This window comes from Alosa alosa, chromosome 21, assembly GCF_017589495.1.
Source record: "Alosa alosa isolate M-15738 ecotype Scorff River chromosome 21, AALO_Geno_1.1, whole genome shotgun sequence".
In the NCBI taxonomy this organism is placed as follows: domain Eukaryota; kingdom Metazoa; phylum Chordata; class Actinopteri; order Clupeiformes; family Clupeidae; genus Alosa; species Alosa alosa.
The window spans coordinates 19377912-19396588 of NC_063209.1; the positions used below are offsets into that span (position 1 = coordinate 19377912).

The following is an 18677-nucleotide window of genomic DNA, read 5'->3' on the forward strand; positions in this document are numbered from 1 at the left end:
TATCTGCTCTTTGTACATGGCACAAAGACCGAGAAAGCATTCCAGATGTTTCAGGATCGGTTGCAGCTACAGCCATCGCAAAGTGGAGAACTGGAACTCCGTATTATGGGCCTGAAATCAAGGGATGTGGGACGATATGAAGTCAAAGACAAGGAAGAAGGCCTCGTCTCTGTCATATGGCTTTCTGAGACTGGTAAGGTGTTATTTTTTGTGTGTTTTTTTAATATTTTTCTGAATGTTTCTGTATTATCAGACTGTCAGGCATGCAGAATGCAGCAGGATGATGTGTGGAAAGTTGAGTGTTTAGACAGATTTATTGAATGAAGAGTGAAATCATGCACCTGCTGTAAATTTTAGCATGGTGAAAATCATGATGTATATTTAGTGGTGTTCCATGAACACATCACATTTTCTCAAAAAAGCAGTCACACCATCAAGGATTCCTCACGCAGTCCCCAACATTCTCACTCACTGCCCCCTGGGGGCCGCTACCTGTCACTGCATTCTCTTTCCCTGCTTTGCATCTCTGGAACTCTATACACAATAGTGTACATAATCTCTGCAATATATATACTATTTTTGCTTTTTCAATAATCAAATCCTTTTGTTAGATGTGTATGTCTGTAGAACTAAGTATGCAGTGCGTCAAGTATGTACATGTTAAATCTGAAGATTATGTTGCTCGTTGGTTGTATATATAACTAGTGCAGTGCCTGTTCAAACATGCTAGTCCTGTAGAAAACCCGCTAAGCATTCAATAATGAATACTGAATATTATATTATAATACATTATAATAAATGTGCAGTGAGCAGAATTTAAGCATGGCTGCATGTGACATTTTTTACAGATCAAAATGACATAAGCCAAACAGCTGTTTTGAGTTAAGGGCACGCTATATGTTAGAGAAGACTAATTATTTTGTGGAATGATGCATCTGAAATTTGCAATAATCAAAAACAATCTCTGGTAGCCTATAAGTGACATCACGCTCTGTCTTCCACTCATTGTCTGTAGCTGATCTAAAGGACATAAGCCTAAAGCTTTGAGTTGAGGCTACAGCTTATGTTTAGCCAATTGCATAACTGGATATAGAAGACAAACGATTTTGTGGAATGATGCATCATATGAAATTTGCAACAATATGTAACTCAAGCACAGCCTCTGGTTGTGACATCACGCTTTGTCTGCCACACATTGCCTGTGTGTAGAATTGCAGTCCTTGCAGGGGACCTTGCAGTCACAATTGTTGTTTGTTTTTCATGTAAATTCTACAACCAAGAAGAGTGAATGCTCAAATTTGAAGTAATCATTCACATCATACCTTACCATGGCATTGTGTTGGTGTTGGCGTTATGGATGCGACAGTTCAAGTAATCATCATTCACATCATACGTTACCATGGCATTGTGTTGGCGTTATGGATGTGACAGTTTTACATGGAATGGCCCATTATTGTTATTAAGTCTAAAGACAGACATTTATATATATTTATTTATTTTTGGTCTGTTATATTTATTTGTTTCTCTCTCCTCTCTCTGCCCTGTACACCTGCTTCCCACCTGCATTTTCAAGATGACAAGACTGGACCCATTGCCACTGGTTGTGTGATCAGTATATTGATTGTTTTAATGATCACCTGTTGCTGTGTGTGGAGGTCTCGCAAGAAGAGGGATACAGCCCCTGTTTCTTCACCATCACCAGAGTACCACGCGCCCATCCATGTGCATGTAAGTGGAGCGCCATCTACAGGATTGATCCATCTATCATCTCAGTACACACAGTGGTGTACTTAAGTTTAGGCACCCATGCTAAAGTTGACTAAAAAGAGGAATTAAAAAAAAAAAATCATCTTTTGGTTTGATCTTAATGTCTTAATTGAAAAAAATGCCATGAGGAAAAATCCAACCTTTAAGGACACCAATTTTATTTGTGAATGAGTAATGTATTGTAAATAATTAAATGTTCTTCATTAAAATACAGGGTGCATAAGTATACAGTAGGAACCCCTATGTTAAATTCCCATAGAGGCAGGCCGATTTTTCAAGGCCAGTTATTTCATGGATCCAGGATACTATGCATCCTGATAAATTTCCCTTGGCCTTTGGAATTAAAATAGCCCCACATAATCACATACCCTTCACTTTACCTAGAGATATCATGGTTTTATTTCAGTTAGCCTAATAGCTGGTTTGATTTTGCATGAAACTATTAGGCTTACTGAAATAAAACCATGATATCCCTAGGTATGATTCTACGTTGTTGGCAAAATGACATGATACCCTTTATATTTCAGCCCTCTCTATGGTTTAGTCTTGCGTAGGCCTATATAGGCTACTTTGCTAAATGAGCCTCATGCCTAATAGGCTGTACTGTAAGTGTGATTTATGCCATAATGTATGAAATATACTGTATTTATGTCAATGTATCAATTAACAAAATTCACCAGGTCATAATTTAAGGGTTTATTTAAAAAAAAAATCATCTTAGGCAGTGATATGGACACAGTAAGGTATTACAGTAATACGAGTGATTGAAATCGTTATTTAAACAACCAAAGCGGTCATACTTCCAGGTCGCACAGGGCGCAGCCATCTTGGATTTAAACAACCAAAGTGGTCATACTTCCAGGTCGCACAGGGCGCAGCCATCTTGGATTTAAACAACCAAAGCGGTCATACTTCCAGGGCGCACAGGGCGCAGCCATCTTGGATTTAAACAACCAAAGCGGTCATACTTCCAGGTCGCACAGGGCGCAGCCATCTTGGATTTCGTATCGAAACCAAAGATTGTTAAGGCGGAGCAAGATACTTCGTCGTAGTTCATGTCTATGGGCGCGAAATGGGGATCGTATCCTGTCTGCATAAAGAGCGCGGTCGATGACGTATTGATAAGCTTACGTTGCAACCGCCAACAACAGCAGCGGCCTAAATAACCGGGCGACACCTGATATAAAGCTCGATTTTCTCCAGACTGCAATGCTCAAAATGCTAAAAATGTACCTGAAATGTCCAGAAGGGTTTGAGGATCATGAAACCGCGTCGAAATTCACATTCCTAACTCTATAGAACCAAGACCTTAGCATATGTGGTAAAACCCTGAGCTATGCCCATAGACTTCAATGGAGCAGTCGCTGCCTCTGCTCTGCATAAAGGGGATTATGACCCCTCGCGGCGATCCGGGTTCCCGGAAGTGGCTCCTGATGAAATATCTTGCTCCGCCTTAACAATCTTTGTCGAAACTCTGGGTTTGATCAGGGGCATGGAACCGCCTCATCCAAGGATTCCAACGGGGTACCTCATTTATGAAAATCGGGCAAACGGATCAAAAGTTATCTGCATTAACGCGAACATCCAATAAGCTAAAACGCATAAATATCGTGGTTGCTATGCTGGTTTGCTAGGGCAATCATGCTGGTTGCTATGGTGGTCACTAGGTTAGAAGGCTAAGCCTCCTGAGAGGACCCTGAAGGGTCAGTTCTGAGGTTGTTGTTGGCTGCTGGAACCAAAAAATGGACTGCATTTTCTTAAAAGACAATGTGACTGAATGTGACTGAAGTGCGGGCAAAGTTTGCACAGAAATGTACGATTTTTCCCACCCTCATCGACCTTGTCATAAAACTTGTTTAAATGATCACACAGCCTCCTTGCTGCTTTGTCGTCTACATCAGCCTTTCTCAAACATCTTTGACCTGAGGCCCAGTCAAGGCATACTTTTGGGGTCATAGGGGCCCACCTACATGAGCCCACCCCTCCTCCCCACCCCCCATCAAATTGTAATGATATCACAATTATTATTATTTTTATACTATATTGCTATACATGCACTTCAAAACAGTCAATGTTTAAAGTGCTAAGATTGTTCACAAAAGTTTGTGAAAGCATGCACATCAGAGTACTGCTTTACTAATGTAAAATAGAATTAGGCCTACAATAGTTTCATTGTTTTCGCATTGTTGCATGATGCTTGCATGAGAAATACTTCTCAAAACAACAGCAATTATATGGGTGCCGTTGTTTTGGGATGTTTCTCTCATGCAAGCATCTTGTAACACCATACCAAGGGTCTTCAGAAGTGAGTCAATTTGGCTGATTACGTTTTTAACGCATTTACACGCATTTTTAACGCTTGTCAGCTCAAAAAAAGCTGTGGCTATTGCTAACGCATTCATTTTCAATGCTTAGCATGTTAGCTAACATTAATAGGTTTGTATATGTGCTAACGCTTACTTGAACGTTCCCTATTGTGACTTGTGGGGTAGAATCTAACTTGTTGACACGTTTAACATTACTGTTGTTTACTACTTTATGTAAATCACATGACTATAATAAACTAACTTACTGAGAGCTAAGGTAATTCTGATTCAGACTGCCAAGTAATATCCAAACAGTGTGATGAATGGCCATCACGTAAAGCATATGACGACAGCAAATAGCTAACGTTTACGTTGGCCTAACTTACTTATCGTTGACCCGACACGTTCATAAGTTAGAGAGTTCTGTTTTCCCAAGATGGCGCCCGTCTGTATATGTGAACCATAGACTGTATATATAGAACTGGACAGTGCGCCGTCTGTTAAGAGTGATGCGAGCGCTAGTCCAGAGCCCCCTGGTGGCTGGCTGCAGTACAATGTACTTTTACATACAGTACTCTGCTTGCAATAGTAAGTCCCCCCCCTCCCCTACATACACAGCACATTATTTCATCAGGAAGCTTCTCCAACACACATCCCCAACATACTTACAGCACACTGCCCCCCAATACACAGCACATTGTCTCATGAGGAAGCTTCTCCAACACACATATTGCACACTGCCCCTCTCCCCACATACACAGCACACTATCCCATCTCCCTGTCATCCCCCAACACACACACCAAGACCCTGGCAGTTGGGTTAGCCCCTTGAGTGGATCTGCCCAAGGTTTCTTCCTTGGTAAGGGAGTTTTTTCCTTGCCCCTGTTGCTCTTGGGGTGCTCCTTGTTGGTGCCCCCACCCCATTCCAATCCTCCCCACCTTTCTTATGCAGCCCTTGCCACTTAATCTACTAAACCCCTCTTCTACTGCACTTTTTACCCCCCCCCATTAATGCACAAATAGGCTGACACCAGACATAATTTCACTGCATTTCTTACTTCCAGTAACTATATGCATGTGACAATAAACTTCCTTGTATCCTTGTATCCTTGTAATGTGTAACTCCGCCCATCCCCATGTATTTCAATGGCCAAGTAGCCAACTTTCCGTGTCACTTTTCTAACCTAAAACTATTTTTGTATCAACAACTTTTTATTAAAAAAAATAGTTTTCAAGATGCTTCAATACACACAATTTTTTCTTTTCGCTGAAATTATTTTTTTTTAATGTTATATTAACAAATCTAAAAGGCGTGTTTACACCTATGATTGACAGCTGGCTGGCTGCAGACACGACGCTTTGTCCATTATGTTTTACCGTCTAGGCTGCAGACACTACCACGCCATCGCTCACTTATTTTAATGACACCTGATTTCGACACATAATCTAACCTAAATAAGTGTTGCTGTTATTATCATTAGGCTATATCTTATCACAGTCTGACTAAATACATATTGATAGTCATACATTGTGTAGTTGTTTGTAAGAGACATCGTTGTTAGTTGTTACAGATTCTTTGTGAAAAAAGATATGTGCTGTTATTTCGTAGATGCTAAGTATATTAGTTCATAGCATGCTACATCATGCTAGCATTAGCCAGTTGATAGGTAAAGTAAAAAAGGGCTCTGCTATATTGATCGAAGTGGCGTTAGCCATAGTCCCCATAATTTACAGTCCTACTTGTTTCAAATGGTTTAACGTAACCAGTGATTGCCGCCATCATCGTTGCAACTTCATTTGAATACACTTTGTCTCTGGAGAAGGCGATGTTAAGTTTCATTAACGTTAACTCTTGCTTAGTTTTGCGAATGGCAGTAAACGCCACCTAGCCTGCTAGGTCGACAACCTCGGTATTCCCATTTATGAATCAGCCAGACAAATAACTTTACTTGTGTTTTAGTGAACACATTATTGGACCATAGCTTAACGTGAGGTAGGATTCAAAGTTACAAATGGACAATTTGCTTAGTATGCTCATAACAGCGGTATCTGAAAATGCTGAGTTAAGGTATCGTTGTTACCTGCGATTGCACTGCTGGAGAAGCATTTTGCATTGGTATGATTTGATCAGGTATTCCCAGTGATGTGTAAATCCTCCCATAGACGTACCCCATTTCAAAATAATACGTCTAAATTGAAAACTGTGACAACTCATTGATAGGCTCTCTCAATATGTCTGTTATCGTATGCCTCTACCACAGGCTTGCTAGTCTTTCACCAGAGAGGGTGCTCCATTATAAATCAAAAATGTAATACTGCAGCCTTCATGTCAGCTGTAAAAATATGAGAACATGGACCTACTACATCAGGATACTCTGTAAACATTTTACACATAATCAGGAAGCTACTTTGCTGTTCAGTGTGTGATGTGTTTAAAGTGGTACTACGTTTAAAGAAACATTTTTATTCTTTGTTTCAAGTGCATAAGAAAATACCACATTATGATGGTTATGGTTACCCTTAACAAATACAAAACAATATAATACTTAAATTAAAGTATAATACTTACAGGGATCAATCAATAGCCTAATGAAATAAACAATGAGGGGGGAAAGCAATAATAAATAATAATGCCCATTCAATCAATAATATCAAAAACATGGTAAGACTACATTAAAGAGAATATCAATAATAAAAAATGTCAAATTAATCAACAGCCTATAATGAAAATAAAACAGTACTACTGCATACAAACCATAATGTATAAGAAGTGCTTAAAAAGACCAAAACTATCATAAGAACGAAGAGCACTGGGCAACTCATTCCACCAACATGGAACCACTGAGGAAAAAGAGTCTTGAATTTGACCCTAGCGTTTAAGACTGAAGCTCATCAGAAGACCGCAGTGGGCGGTTGGGGATGTATATCTTGATCATTGAATTAAAATAACAAGGAGCAGATCCAGTCAGTGTCCTATAGGCCAAAGTGAGAGATTTAAATTTAATTCTGGCTACTGTAGGGAGCCAATGGAGAGTAACTAGGAGAGGAGTTACGATGTGTCCTCTTTGGCTGATTGAAGACCAGTCATGTTACAGCATTCTGAATGATATATCACACAAAAAGAAATTAAAAAAAAAAAAAACATTCAATATTGATTTAGTATCAACAAATTATTATTTTAGTAACGCGTCTACATCTTTGTGTAGGCTACAGTTAAATACTAAGCAATGGCCTCTGACTTAAATACCAAGGCAGTTAAATGACCGTGGTATGGTATAGTCTACGTGATACACAGGACTACACAGTAAACCCATTTCTAAAAAAAAGCATCATCATCTCAGTATACCCATTTTAAAATAGGCAAGGATCGTATTTAATAACATTTGGGGTTGCTCACAGTATACCCACCACTACAACTAACTAACTAGACTACACCACTGGTTAAATGAAGCATTGCAATTTACAATTTGTGTGAGTTCAGGGGCATACAGAAAGTTGAAGTTTGGGTGACATCAATAAAGAAAATAGAAACAAAGGGATGTGTACAGACTCTAGTATGAATGATGTCACATTAACAGGAGGTTCAGAGCAGCGGCAGACTTTTCTTGGTGCCACGCAAGTTATTGAAAGTCATGTGTTTTCAGAACGTAGTGGTGCTGTGCCATGTCCCATGTATAAGGGGCTTCATGTTGATCCAGTGACGGTGGGTGATGTCAGGGAGATGGATGTCAGGGGACTTGGGGAAAGGGGGAGGACATGCCACCTCAGACCACTCCAGCCAAACCACTTCAAGTAGGCATTCCCTTGCTTGCAGACTAATGTAGATCGTGGAGACCACCTTGCCGCCACCTCCAGTACATTCAGCCATCACCCATATCTTACCTGCAAAAAAGGAAAGTTACAATAAAGTTAGTCAGACAATTTTACAACATTACAAAGCATCTAATCAGGCACTCAACACCACTAGTAATACCAATTAATTAAATATGTGTGTGCAATAAACTTCACAGCCTACCTAATGTTAACTACACATTTAAATATGCGGTGTGAATGTTATTAACTTGCGTCAGCTTGAAAAATAACGTTATCAGTATGACTGATCATGGACGTTAGATGACAAACTAAGGTCTTTCTCAAATGTTCACCGATATCCCTGGGAAGTGACTGGTTCTTGGCGTAGTGTTTAATGCAGGCGTTTAATTTATCATTCACTTATGCGGTCTACAACTACCGACCTACCGATCTATTTTTTTACAGTCTATGCTACCGACCTACCATCACAGAAGTAGCTCTAACAGAGGTGTCTGTCGTTAACATTAGAAAAAAATGCAACGCTGGCAAATTGGCTAGTAGTTACATTAACATGACGGGTTGATGAGGTCCATGCTTCACATTACGTTAACGTTAACTTGCGTTGCTTTATCACATCATACCGAAAGTTTTTATCACATCATATACTGTACTGACTGTCTAGTGTTATTAATCCCCATGTACAGTCAATGGTTACTCCATGTTGAGATGGCATACATTAAGATTGAGATATTTGAAAACAGCAACAACTAATAAAACCAAGTATATCATGCATCGACTGTTACGGGAGCTGTGTGCTAATCTTCACTTCAACGACTAACTTAGCCTCCCGTTAACGGTAACGTTAATGTAGCTGCTAACGTTAGCATCTATTTCGCTGTCCATATTTCTGTTGTTAGCTCATTAGTATTCACCATACTAAATTGTCACAGTCTATAATCAACATAATAAGCTCTCTTAGACGTATTTAAGAACACCAATAGACAAAAAAACTTTTCAGTTGATACGCAACACTTACCAGACAAGAACAAACCGATTGTTGTTTGTACCGTTTAGCTAACTCAGCCATAAAATTCATCCAGCCAGCTAGCCTTCTGCGCCCGAAGTCGACCCTGCGTTTGTGGAAAGGAGAAGGGGGCGGGTTTCACTTGACAAGGGGCGTGTTTAACTTCGCTGAGTGGCAACTGAGTGGGCGTGCCTGACCGCGACTCCTCTTCACTGCGCGATGCTTCAACTTTTGCCGCGCAGCGCGACTTCAAATTGGCTCCAAATTTTCCAAGATGGCGTCGCCTCGGCGGCTTCAATTCCATAGAACACTGTAGAATGCAGCCACACTGTCCAGTTCTATATATACAGTCTATGATGTGAACGGTACTGTTTTTCTTTTTAATAAACTGCCTGTAGACTTATACAGTTATCAATGCTTCGGTTTACATGTGGATACCCTCATTATGCTACGGTGTAAGTGTGTTGCTATTTGGAGCCTTGGTAGCGATTTATTTTTACTACGTTTAGTTCAAGCATCGTTGTTTGGTGGGTCAGGTGACGAGCCGTCGAATCACAGCACAGCACCCAGAATGCATTGCAACACACCGTCATGAAAGGAGTCATCGTTAGGTCGGCTTTAAATAGCATACATTACCTATAGTAATTTAAAGTGGAAATGAAGCAGTCAAATAAAACAGATGTCTATAGCACTAATTAAATATTTAAATATACCATAAATACAAATAAAGTCAGAAAAATGACCCATTATTCAGAATAAAGCACAAACAAGTTGCATTAATTTCAGCTGTGCGCCACCATCTTTGTTTTCAGAAAATGATGACATCACAAGAATGGTTGGTACAACATTCTATGCTGTTTACACAGTGGCTGTCATAGCCTCACAGTTAGCTTACTGCCTCAACAAAATAGATATGGATTTGGATATGGATTGGTGGGATAGACCCACCAATGAGGACAGGCATCCAATTGCCTATGCTTTTGAGCCAGTAAGAGCAGTGGGAGTTGTAGTGCCCCCCATAGAGCCTGACTATGGAGGAGAAATATATGATCGAGAGAGAGGTGTATCTGAGCGCACAGAAAACAATCGGTGGTGCTTATGTCGGGGTTGTGTCCCTATGTTCACTGACATGGCACACATGGAGAGTGTCTGCTGCCAGGAAATTAACCTGGGACATCGCATTCCAAAAGAACAGATATCACGTCCAATCATACGTGCCAAATGCTATCATTAAAGCGAGACGTTGGCGGTCGCAATGCGGTCGCTGAGGGACATCCGAGCCGAAACACTGGAACGCCCAATAAACAGCAGTTAACCAACTAGCAGCTAACACACTCTTGATAGGTTGTGCGGAGGAGGTTGTGCGGAGGTGGTTGGCTAGGGGACTTCACTGATCACCTGAGACTACACTAATTTTTACACCCATACTCAATTGTTCTGCAATGTATTATCATGGTAGAAGCTGCGATACACTACTAGCATAGCATAACATAACATAACAAGCACATACTGTAACTAGCATAGCATGAACACTAAAATCTATGGTTGCTACAAGCGGCGCATCCGTGCATTTATTTACTTAAAGTGAACAGCTTGTTATTTTATGTCAGCTTACATAAACAAATAAAAACTCAGACACCTAGCCTACAGTCCATAAACAACGTCTACCCAAAAAACCATGCCCGTCACAATCACAGACCTAGGCTACTACAGAGTAGCCTACACAAGTCAGACGTAGGCTAGCGTACCCACAACAGGTTCTCACCAGGTTCGCAAGTCTTTGCAAATAGTTTCCACTACTACTTAAGCGAAACAAATGCAATCATCGATACTACTCAATCACAAAAAGAAACCTCTTACTCACACATGAGAAGTTCACTCCCCGAGTTTATTCACCATTCATCAACGATGCAACTGCATTTTCAGGTCGCGGTAATCCACAAGTTGTGCGAGAACATCCAAACACATTATTGCAACTGAAGTTAAATCTAATTAAGTACTGTCCTAAGTACTGATAGGCCTACAGGCTACATTACAGCGGCCCTTGTTCTTGTACAAACACAAAAACATCAACATAATTTGCGTAGGCATATTGAAATAAAGTGAACGTCCACTAATGGATAAAACATCCACGAACAAACGCTAACCATTCTGATAACGTAGCGCCTGCATTTTTAAAACATGGCCGCGCCCTAGTGGCGAAAGTCGTTATTGACATGTCATTTTCCAGTGAAACTACTTGAATCTCGGGTTTAATGAAAATCCATGTGTCTTCAAAAATGAAAAAGCAACCAAAAAATGGTCACAGTTCTCACTGCTTTATTTCCACTTTAACGTGGTCTGTAAGCTCCACAGATCATGGCAAGACAATTAAATTGATTGTGGACTTCTTGCCGGGCATTGATAAGTAACTTAACTTGAATAGTAGTGTTGCGTGGATGTGCATAATATCTGAATGAATGTGTGTTTCTCAATGTTATATTCTATACAACTGTTTACATGACTAAGTTTGAATGGAGCTAGCTGGGCATTGAACGGGGCTTAATGGATTGGGAATTTATTTTTCATTTTTTTAAATGACCTGTATGAACATGGATTCACTTTAAAAAAAGAAAGCGCTCTGCCATCTTTTTTTACATGATTTGGTGCTGGCAAGGCATTGAACTGGGCTGAATGGATTTGGAAAATATATATATATTTTTAAATGACCTGTATGAACATGGATTCACTTTACAAAAATATCTTTTTTTACATGACCTTTACACTTGGTGCTGGCAAGGCATTGAACTGGGCTTCATTCGAGGATTCCAACGGTACCTCATTCATGAAAATCAGACATACAGGTCAAAGGTTACATGGACACACACCTTTATATACACAGACAGCCCAGCCAGAGACGGTTGATAAAGCGAGACGATTCATAAGAGGGTAAATTCTGGCACGTTGTGACGTGGGGTTCGAAGCTGTCACGCCCATTTAGGAGTCTAGCGGGAGGTCCAGTGTCTATGTATTCCTATGGGAGAAATGAACATTTTCACAGAATATGACCAATCCCTTAGCCCTACATTCAGCGATGTAAGTTTTGAACCCAATTTCTAGAAGCCACATGTCTCTCTAACATTCCGACATTGAAATTGTTTTTTCCAACGAAACAAATAAAGACAAAAATAGCTTTGTTCGTGATCTGTCACTGTCTCCTCAAAGCTCTGGTGCACAGCCACCTGTTCTCAGAGGCTCTAGACACAGAGATAGTTGATAAACTAACCTAACATATTTTTTGCTAGAACTAGTAGACTACCACAAAGTTGCTGAACATATGTTATTTCAGGTTTGTTTGCAACAATATATAAGTTTAACCAAAGTTCTTAGCTGCTAGCTAGCTAGCTTAACATTCCCATTCACTTTCCATTTACTGTGTTAACGTTAGCTAGCTAGCTAGCTAGCTAGCTCGTTATTGGGGAAATTAAATTATTCATTTCGTGTCCCGAAGAGTGTTTCATTGGCATCACACACAAACAATGACTGTAAAATAGTATACAAAATTATATGTATATGTTATTATTGCTTATTCAGAGAAAAGTTTATGTTTTGACACGCCTATTTAGGAGTCCGGAACTAGTGCCATTTCGTTCCATTGGTGAATCGTCTTATGATTCATCTTAGTTAACTATAGAATCTTTGGCCCAGCCCATTAGACCAAAGATCCTTGATTACTAGCAAGATAGAGCAACGTAATTCGTTACTATGGGAGCAAAACGGGACAGTTCCGGTCTGCATAAGTGGGAGTGTCACCCCACGCCACTAAATAAACTTTTCTCTTAATAAGCAATAAGAACAAATAAACATAATTGTGTTCACAGTATTATTGTATATAATCGTATGATACCAATGAATCATTCTTTAGGACATGATATGAATAATTTAATTAGTCATGTGAACTGAAGCTAGCTTGTTAGCTAACGCTAGCATAAAATGCTATACAAGTGGATGGGAGTAGCTATGGCAATAGTACAGCTATGCGCTAACAAGTGACTAGTTGAAGGACTTCGCTTAAACTTAATATACTGTTGCAAATTCACTTGAGTATAAACTATCCACTTTAACTAATGTCAGTAATGTTATTCAGCTAGTTGTCATTTCAAAGAAATTACACTTCTCCGTTTAAAATGTTACCTTAGCTAAGAGGCTAGCTAGCATGCTAACAACCGGACAGTAACTGGCAGCAGCATGGTCTGATATTAGGTTATTTTATTACAAACCAACACTAAAAAAAATTACACTTTTAGGCTTGAAATGATCCCAAACACTTACAGATTATGACAAAACTTTCCAAAAAAACCTCAACAAATCCAGAAAGACATAATGACCAATTTATTGGTAAAATTCCACAAGTCTCCATTGACATTAGTGCAGCGAGGGTTTACTCTGGTCTGCATAAAGGGGGATTTCCCCCCCCCTCCCCCTTGCAATAATCGAACGCGGAAATTGTCAAACGTTTGCGCCTCTCGCTCCGCTTTAACCCTCTCTGGTTAGACATTGCCAGATGGCTTAGAACTCTGCCAGGTGCAAGCTTAAACAATTAGAGCTGTGATGTCACAATCGGAATTAGAATCCTTGAACATTCCGCCATTCATTTCAATGGGGCCCAAAAACTTAAAAACGGGAATACCGCTAAAAAACGACAAGGGCCAGCGACAAGTAACAAGCAAGTTACACCGGTTCGGGCCTGAATTTTTGGAGTTCGAACTGCGTCGATAGCTCAAACAGTCTAGGAGCAGTAGTTCGTCCAAAAAGTGGGTGAACAGGAATAATATATAAGAAAACTTAAGAAGAACAATAGTGGGCTTGCTGGATCAAACCCACTAATAAATAAATAAAGTAAACTTAAGAAGAACAATAGTGGGCTTGCTGGATCAAGCCCACTAACTAGAATTGCGGTTCCGAGGAACTGCAAGAGTGGGTTTGATCAGGGGCATGGACTTGCTGGATCAAACCCACTAATAAATAAATAAAGTAAACTTAAGAAGAACAATAGGAGCTTCGCCATGCTGTGGTGTTGCTGGATCAAACCCACTAATAAAACATAATTTACAAAGAGATTGTGCCACACTGAAAGCTAATATACTGTAGGCCATCTTTATGTAGAGAAACAATACTTTTTTCAGATCCTCAGAGACTTTTTTTGCCATGTGATTCCATGTTGAACTTCCAGCGTGAGAGCACAAATAACACAAAATTTAACACACCTGCTCCCTATTCACAACTGAGATATTGTAACACTAATGAGTGTTACACTCAGACAATGGGACCTGGTGAATTTTTCAAAGTAAACGGTAACACTAAAACAAGGGGCTACATTGAGATTTTTGGTGGAAAAGATCAGGCAGTCTGCCGAGAGACCTGCCCCAATGGGCTTCATTGGACCATTAAACCACACAATGATCCAAAACATAGTCAAACAAGGCAAGGAATGGTTAACTGGGAACAATATCAACATTTGGTTACACTTTACTTGACAGTATTGTCATAAGAGTGACATGACACTGTCATGAACGTGTCATAAACAAGTCATAAACTTTATGACAAAACGATTCTGTTATTAAGTGACATTCGGTTTTTGTCATAATAATTTAGGGTTAGGATTAGGGTTTGGGTTCATGTGTCATGTGTTCATGACAGTCTTGTTACTCTTATGTTGATACTGTCAAGTAAAGTGTTACCCAACATTTTAGAGTGGCAGAGCCAGAGTCCAGACCTCAATCCGTCAAAAAAGTGCGCACAAGGCCAGAGTGAGGGCAAATAATTGTTCCAGACTGAAAACCCGGATTGCTATTAAAAAGGTGTGGTCTAGAATCATTGTGGAGACATGGAGAGGCTTGGTATACCCTTCAAAAAGGGTATGAATAATTTTGGACTTGCCATTTTTCATAAAAATGTTAAAAAAGATGAAAATGCATCTTTTTTTTAATTCCATGTTGCTCTCACATTGTTTTACAAACTTTTGTCATGTGACATTGACATTGTCATTTCAGTCAGAACAAACATATTCTAGTCACCATCAGTGATCAGTTGTTCTTAAAGTTACTGTTCGCTCTGAATAAAACAGAGTAAAGTCAACAGTGTGCTGTAGAGCGATCTTATTATTGCTATTTAAATATGTTCCTGCAATTGACCTGCTCCTAACCAGGCTGTGTGTGGACCTTGGTTTGATTACATCTATCCATCCGTTTCTGTTGCAGGATCCTGTTGTAATATATTCACCAGGCCACCCCCTTCAACCTCGGCCTACGGTGAGAGGCTAGCCCTACACACACACTATTAAATAACATATCCTCCTCTTACTGTCTCCCTCAGTCTTCCCTTTTATCCCTCCTTGTCTCCTTATCACTATTTCACAAGGCCCATCAAGGAGCATCGTGTTCCATGTTGTTTTCTGTGGATTTAGTTTAGACTGCTTTATATTATGCTAGAGCCACAATATACTTAACAACTACCTATCATGAAAAAAAATAAACTGCTGTTGGAATACCAGATTGCAATGGTGAAAACGAGCCCATGTTTTTCTGTGTGTTCCTCCACAGGCACCAGTTGTAGAGGAAGGTTCTGCTGCCCCTGTAGAGAGTGCAGATGGGCAATCGGGGCAGCAGTCTCTCCCTTCATCTCAACCCTTGGACAACAATGTCCCACTTGTAAGTTCAGCCATCAACAAACTTTACATCTTCTATCAGATCATATCATATCGTTAAAGGTGTGAACGACAAGAAACATCCGTTTGTTGTGTAGACGTGGTCTTAAATGTTACCTTCACTCGTCACCTCAGAATTGTATTTTCTCATCTCTAATCTCAGTCTGTCTGCATTTCTGTTTTCGGGAGATGTCAGTCCCTTCATTGCTTCTTTTTAAGTTTTAATTTTTAACTTGCCTTTTTAGTCAAATATGTTGTTGATTTCTCTCCCCCACCATTAATCACTTCCTTTGAAGGCTGTTGTCACCTCCTTTTGAGGCTATTGTCACTTCCTTTCGAGGCTGTTGTCACTTCCTTTTGAGGCTGTTGTCACTTCCTTTCGAGGCTGTTGTCACTTCCTTTCGAGGCTGTTGTCACTTCCTTTCGAGGCTGTTGTGTTTTTGTTACTCTGATCTGCTATGAGTAGATTTTTATTTATTTATTAATTCATTTCAAGCAATGTATTTTAAATTGTTTAATTCTATACTTAAAAAAGGTGTTTTCATTATCATCTCTACTACAGTCTTACAATGAAGTTATTGGCAGCGGTCCTGAGCCTCTCTATACATACCCTTCTGCTGCTCCTTCTGGGGTACGTAATATACATTCCTAATTCATGTACATTGGCTCAAGAGCACTGCTTGAGATAAAATGTTATGAAGACTTTTAGCCATTTTACGATTTTTACAGAAACTAGGCAGGAAAAATGTCTTTTTGCTTATACCTTATTATACCTTATAACATACTACCTTTACATATGCCATGTTTGTGAATCTTAATGACCGTACTTGATTGTGTGTCTTGACAAGGACCGCATTGACTGCATAACAGACAGACAAACAGTGATGGCAGCAAAACAGTGATAACACAACAGTAACCGTTGTGTAACCGTGATGGCCCAATATCAGTCCAAAACGGTGATAGCACAACAGTGACCGTTGTGTAACCGTAGTAACCGTGATGGCACAATATCAATCCATCCCTGTCAGGCCTCAGCTGGAGGAGCGGGAGGAGGAGGGGCCGACCCTGACCCTAGTGCCCCACCAGACCCTGGGATTCAGTACCAGCCCCAGGGGTGGGGTGGAAGTATGGGAGACTTCCTCACCAGTTCTCCTCTGAACATGGACACCAACACCGCCACCAGTACCTACAATTCAGACAAACTCAACTTTTGAAAAAAGCATTCATGAAAAAGTTCAAGAAAAGTTTATATTTTATACTTTACACTTTATCTTACACTTTCTTTTCCAGAACTACTTACAGTGCAGTAGAGATGCATAAGGACATGTAGTACAGGCGTGTCTAGCATTGGCCAGCGGCAAGCATAACACTGCTCAGACCATAATAAGTTCTGTCTCATTCCTATGGTAACACAAACGGTTTGCCTTAACTGAAAATTGAATAAGCACGCGTTGCGCTATGAAAGTTGAAACAAGTTCAAAGCTCAGCTTGTTCAACGCTAGCGTTACGCCAGCGTTGCCACAGTTCCATTGCCGAACCATAGAGAACAACAGGAAACCTGCAGCTTGTCGCTGGCTAATGTGATCCATAGAGAACAATAGGAAACCTGCCGCTTGCCGCTGGCTAATGTGATCCCTTGTGAGTCCTTGAAGTAATATCCTACCTCACAAATCATGACACAATCTGCAAAGACTCACGGACATGTCAGTGCCCACGGTTTGTTCTCCTGCTGCTGTAGTCATCAGGTTCTCTTCTAGACATCTTCAGTCATGAGACTTAACATTGACTTTAAATGCCAAGTTAGGACATTTGATGAGAATACTGGTGAACACCTACAGTATACTACAGTTACAGCTAACTTTAACCCTAACACATCAGGAACAGATCAAATCAATAGAATGGGGATTTTAATTACTAAGTATTAAGTATTTTAAGTATTAATGTTATTGTAGTATTAAGTATTATTTTTAATTGTAGTGATCTTATTTGTAATTGTACTTTAAAATCTGATCAATGTAATAGTTAAAAACTGTTTTCTCAGATTGCTCAACTTACCCCTAATGTCGGGCAAGTTAAACTTAAAAAAGTTTTGTTGTCTATTCAGACTCAAAGATAACAAACATGCTGAAGTTCTGTTAAATGCACATATCACAAGTTATGCCTTACTTTTGTTCCAGTGTATACTGTACAGTATTCTCTTTAGCCATAGGACAACTCAGGTAAAAAAAGAGACTCAACTTAACCTTTATGTATTTGGGGAAAAATGCTTTCAAGGTGGAGCCCTAGAGCCCATTTTATCGGTATAAATAAGTGTCTTCTTATTTTGGGATTTTGAAACAGTCGCACCACTTTCCTGCCGTGAAGCCCGTATTTCAGCTGAAGTAGCGTGAGTGTTTTCCTACTGTATGCATCCCAACCAATTTTCCTGGCAGTTGAGTAGAAATCTTTGTTGGTCTGTCTGACTTATAGAGTCAATTTAAAGCAACACCAAAGAGTTTTTTGTACCTTAAAATAATGTTTCCAAAATCGTTTCAATGGTTCATCAACTTGTAACAGGGTGAACGGCACTTCTGCATTCGCTTCGCGGCCCTCTATCGGCTATAACCGCACTATGTAAGTTTGCCAGATCGGGTAGCGGATCTGTAGTTCGATGGAATGAGACATAAGAAACTACAAATTTGACTTGCATCTGATGTGAATATGATTTATGAAAGTACGATGAATACATCGTACTTTCATAAATCATATTCTACCTTGTCTGTGGACATCGTTATTTGCAAAGTTGCTGGATAAACAAATAGCGTGCATGCGACAGAGGGAAAGTTCTTTGCTGTTGCTTTAATGCCATTAACACATGACTCATAACTCGATACTGATTTGGCTTAGTATCAACCAAAACACTTTTTATTACACACTTATACCTGGGTTTGTCAACTTTGTGTGTGTGTGTGTTATCAGGCCAAACATTCAAGGGTATGTCAACTTTTGATCACAACTATTTGTGTAATTTCAGTTATCATTATTATTAAAGGTTTTATGCACAATCAGTCATATGTTTCACAAGCTGGCCAGGTTATGTAAACGTATGAGCTCAACTGTAAAT

The 18677-nt window shown here is 39.8% G+C and overlaps 1 protein-coding gene across 1 annotated transcript; it reads left to right on the forward strand.

The window, feature by feature from the left end:
• Positions 1-2: 2 nt before the first annotated feature.
• On the forward strand, positions 3-18154 carry LOC125286320. The gene is made up of 6 exons (XM_048231317.1): positions 3-193; positions 1574-1728; positions 15129-15179; positions 15471-15578; positions 16137-16205; positions 16603-18154. Exons 1-6 carry the CDS (start codon positions 46-48, stop codon positions 16786-16788), a joined length of 717 nt encoding a protein of 238 aa, XP_048087274.1. The 5' UTR covers positions 3-45; the 3' UTR covers positions 16789-18154.
• The last annotated feature ends 523 nt before the right edge of the window (positions 18155-18677 follow it).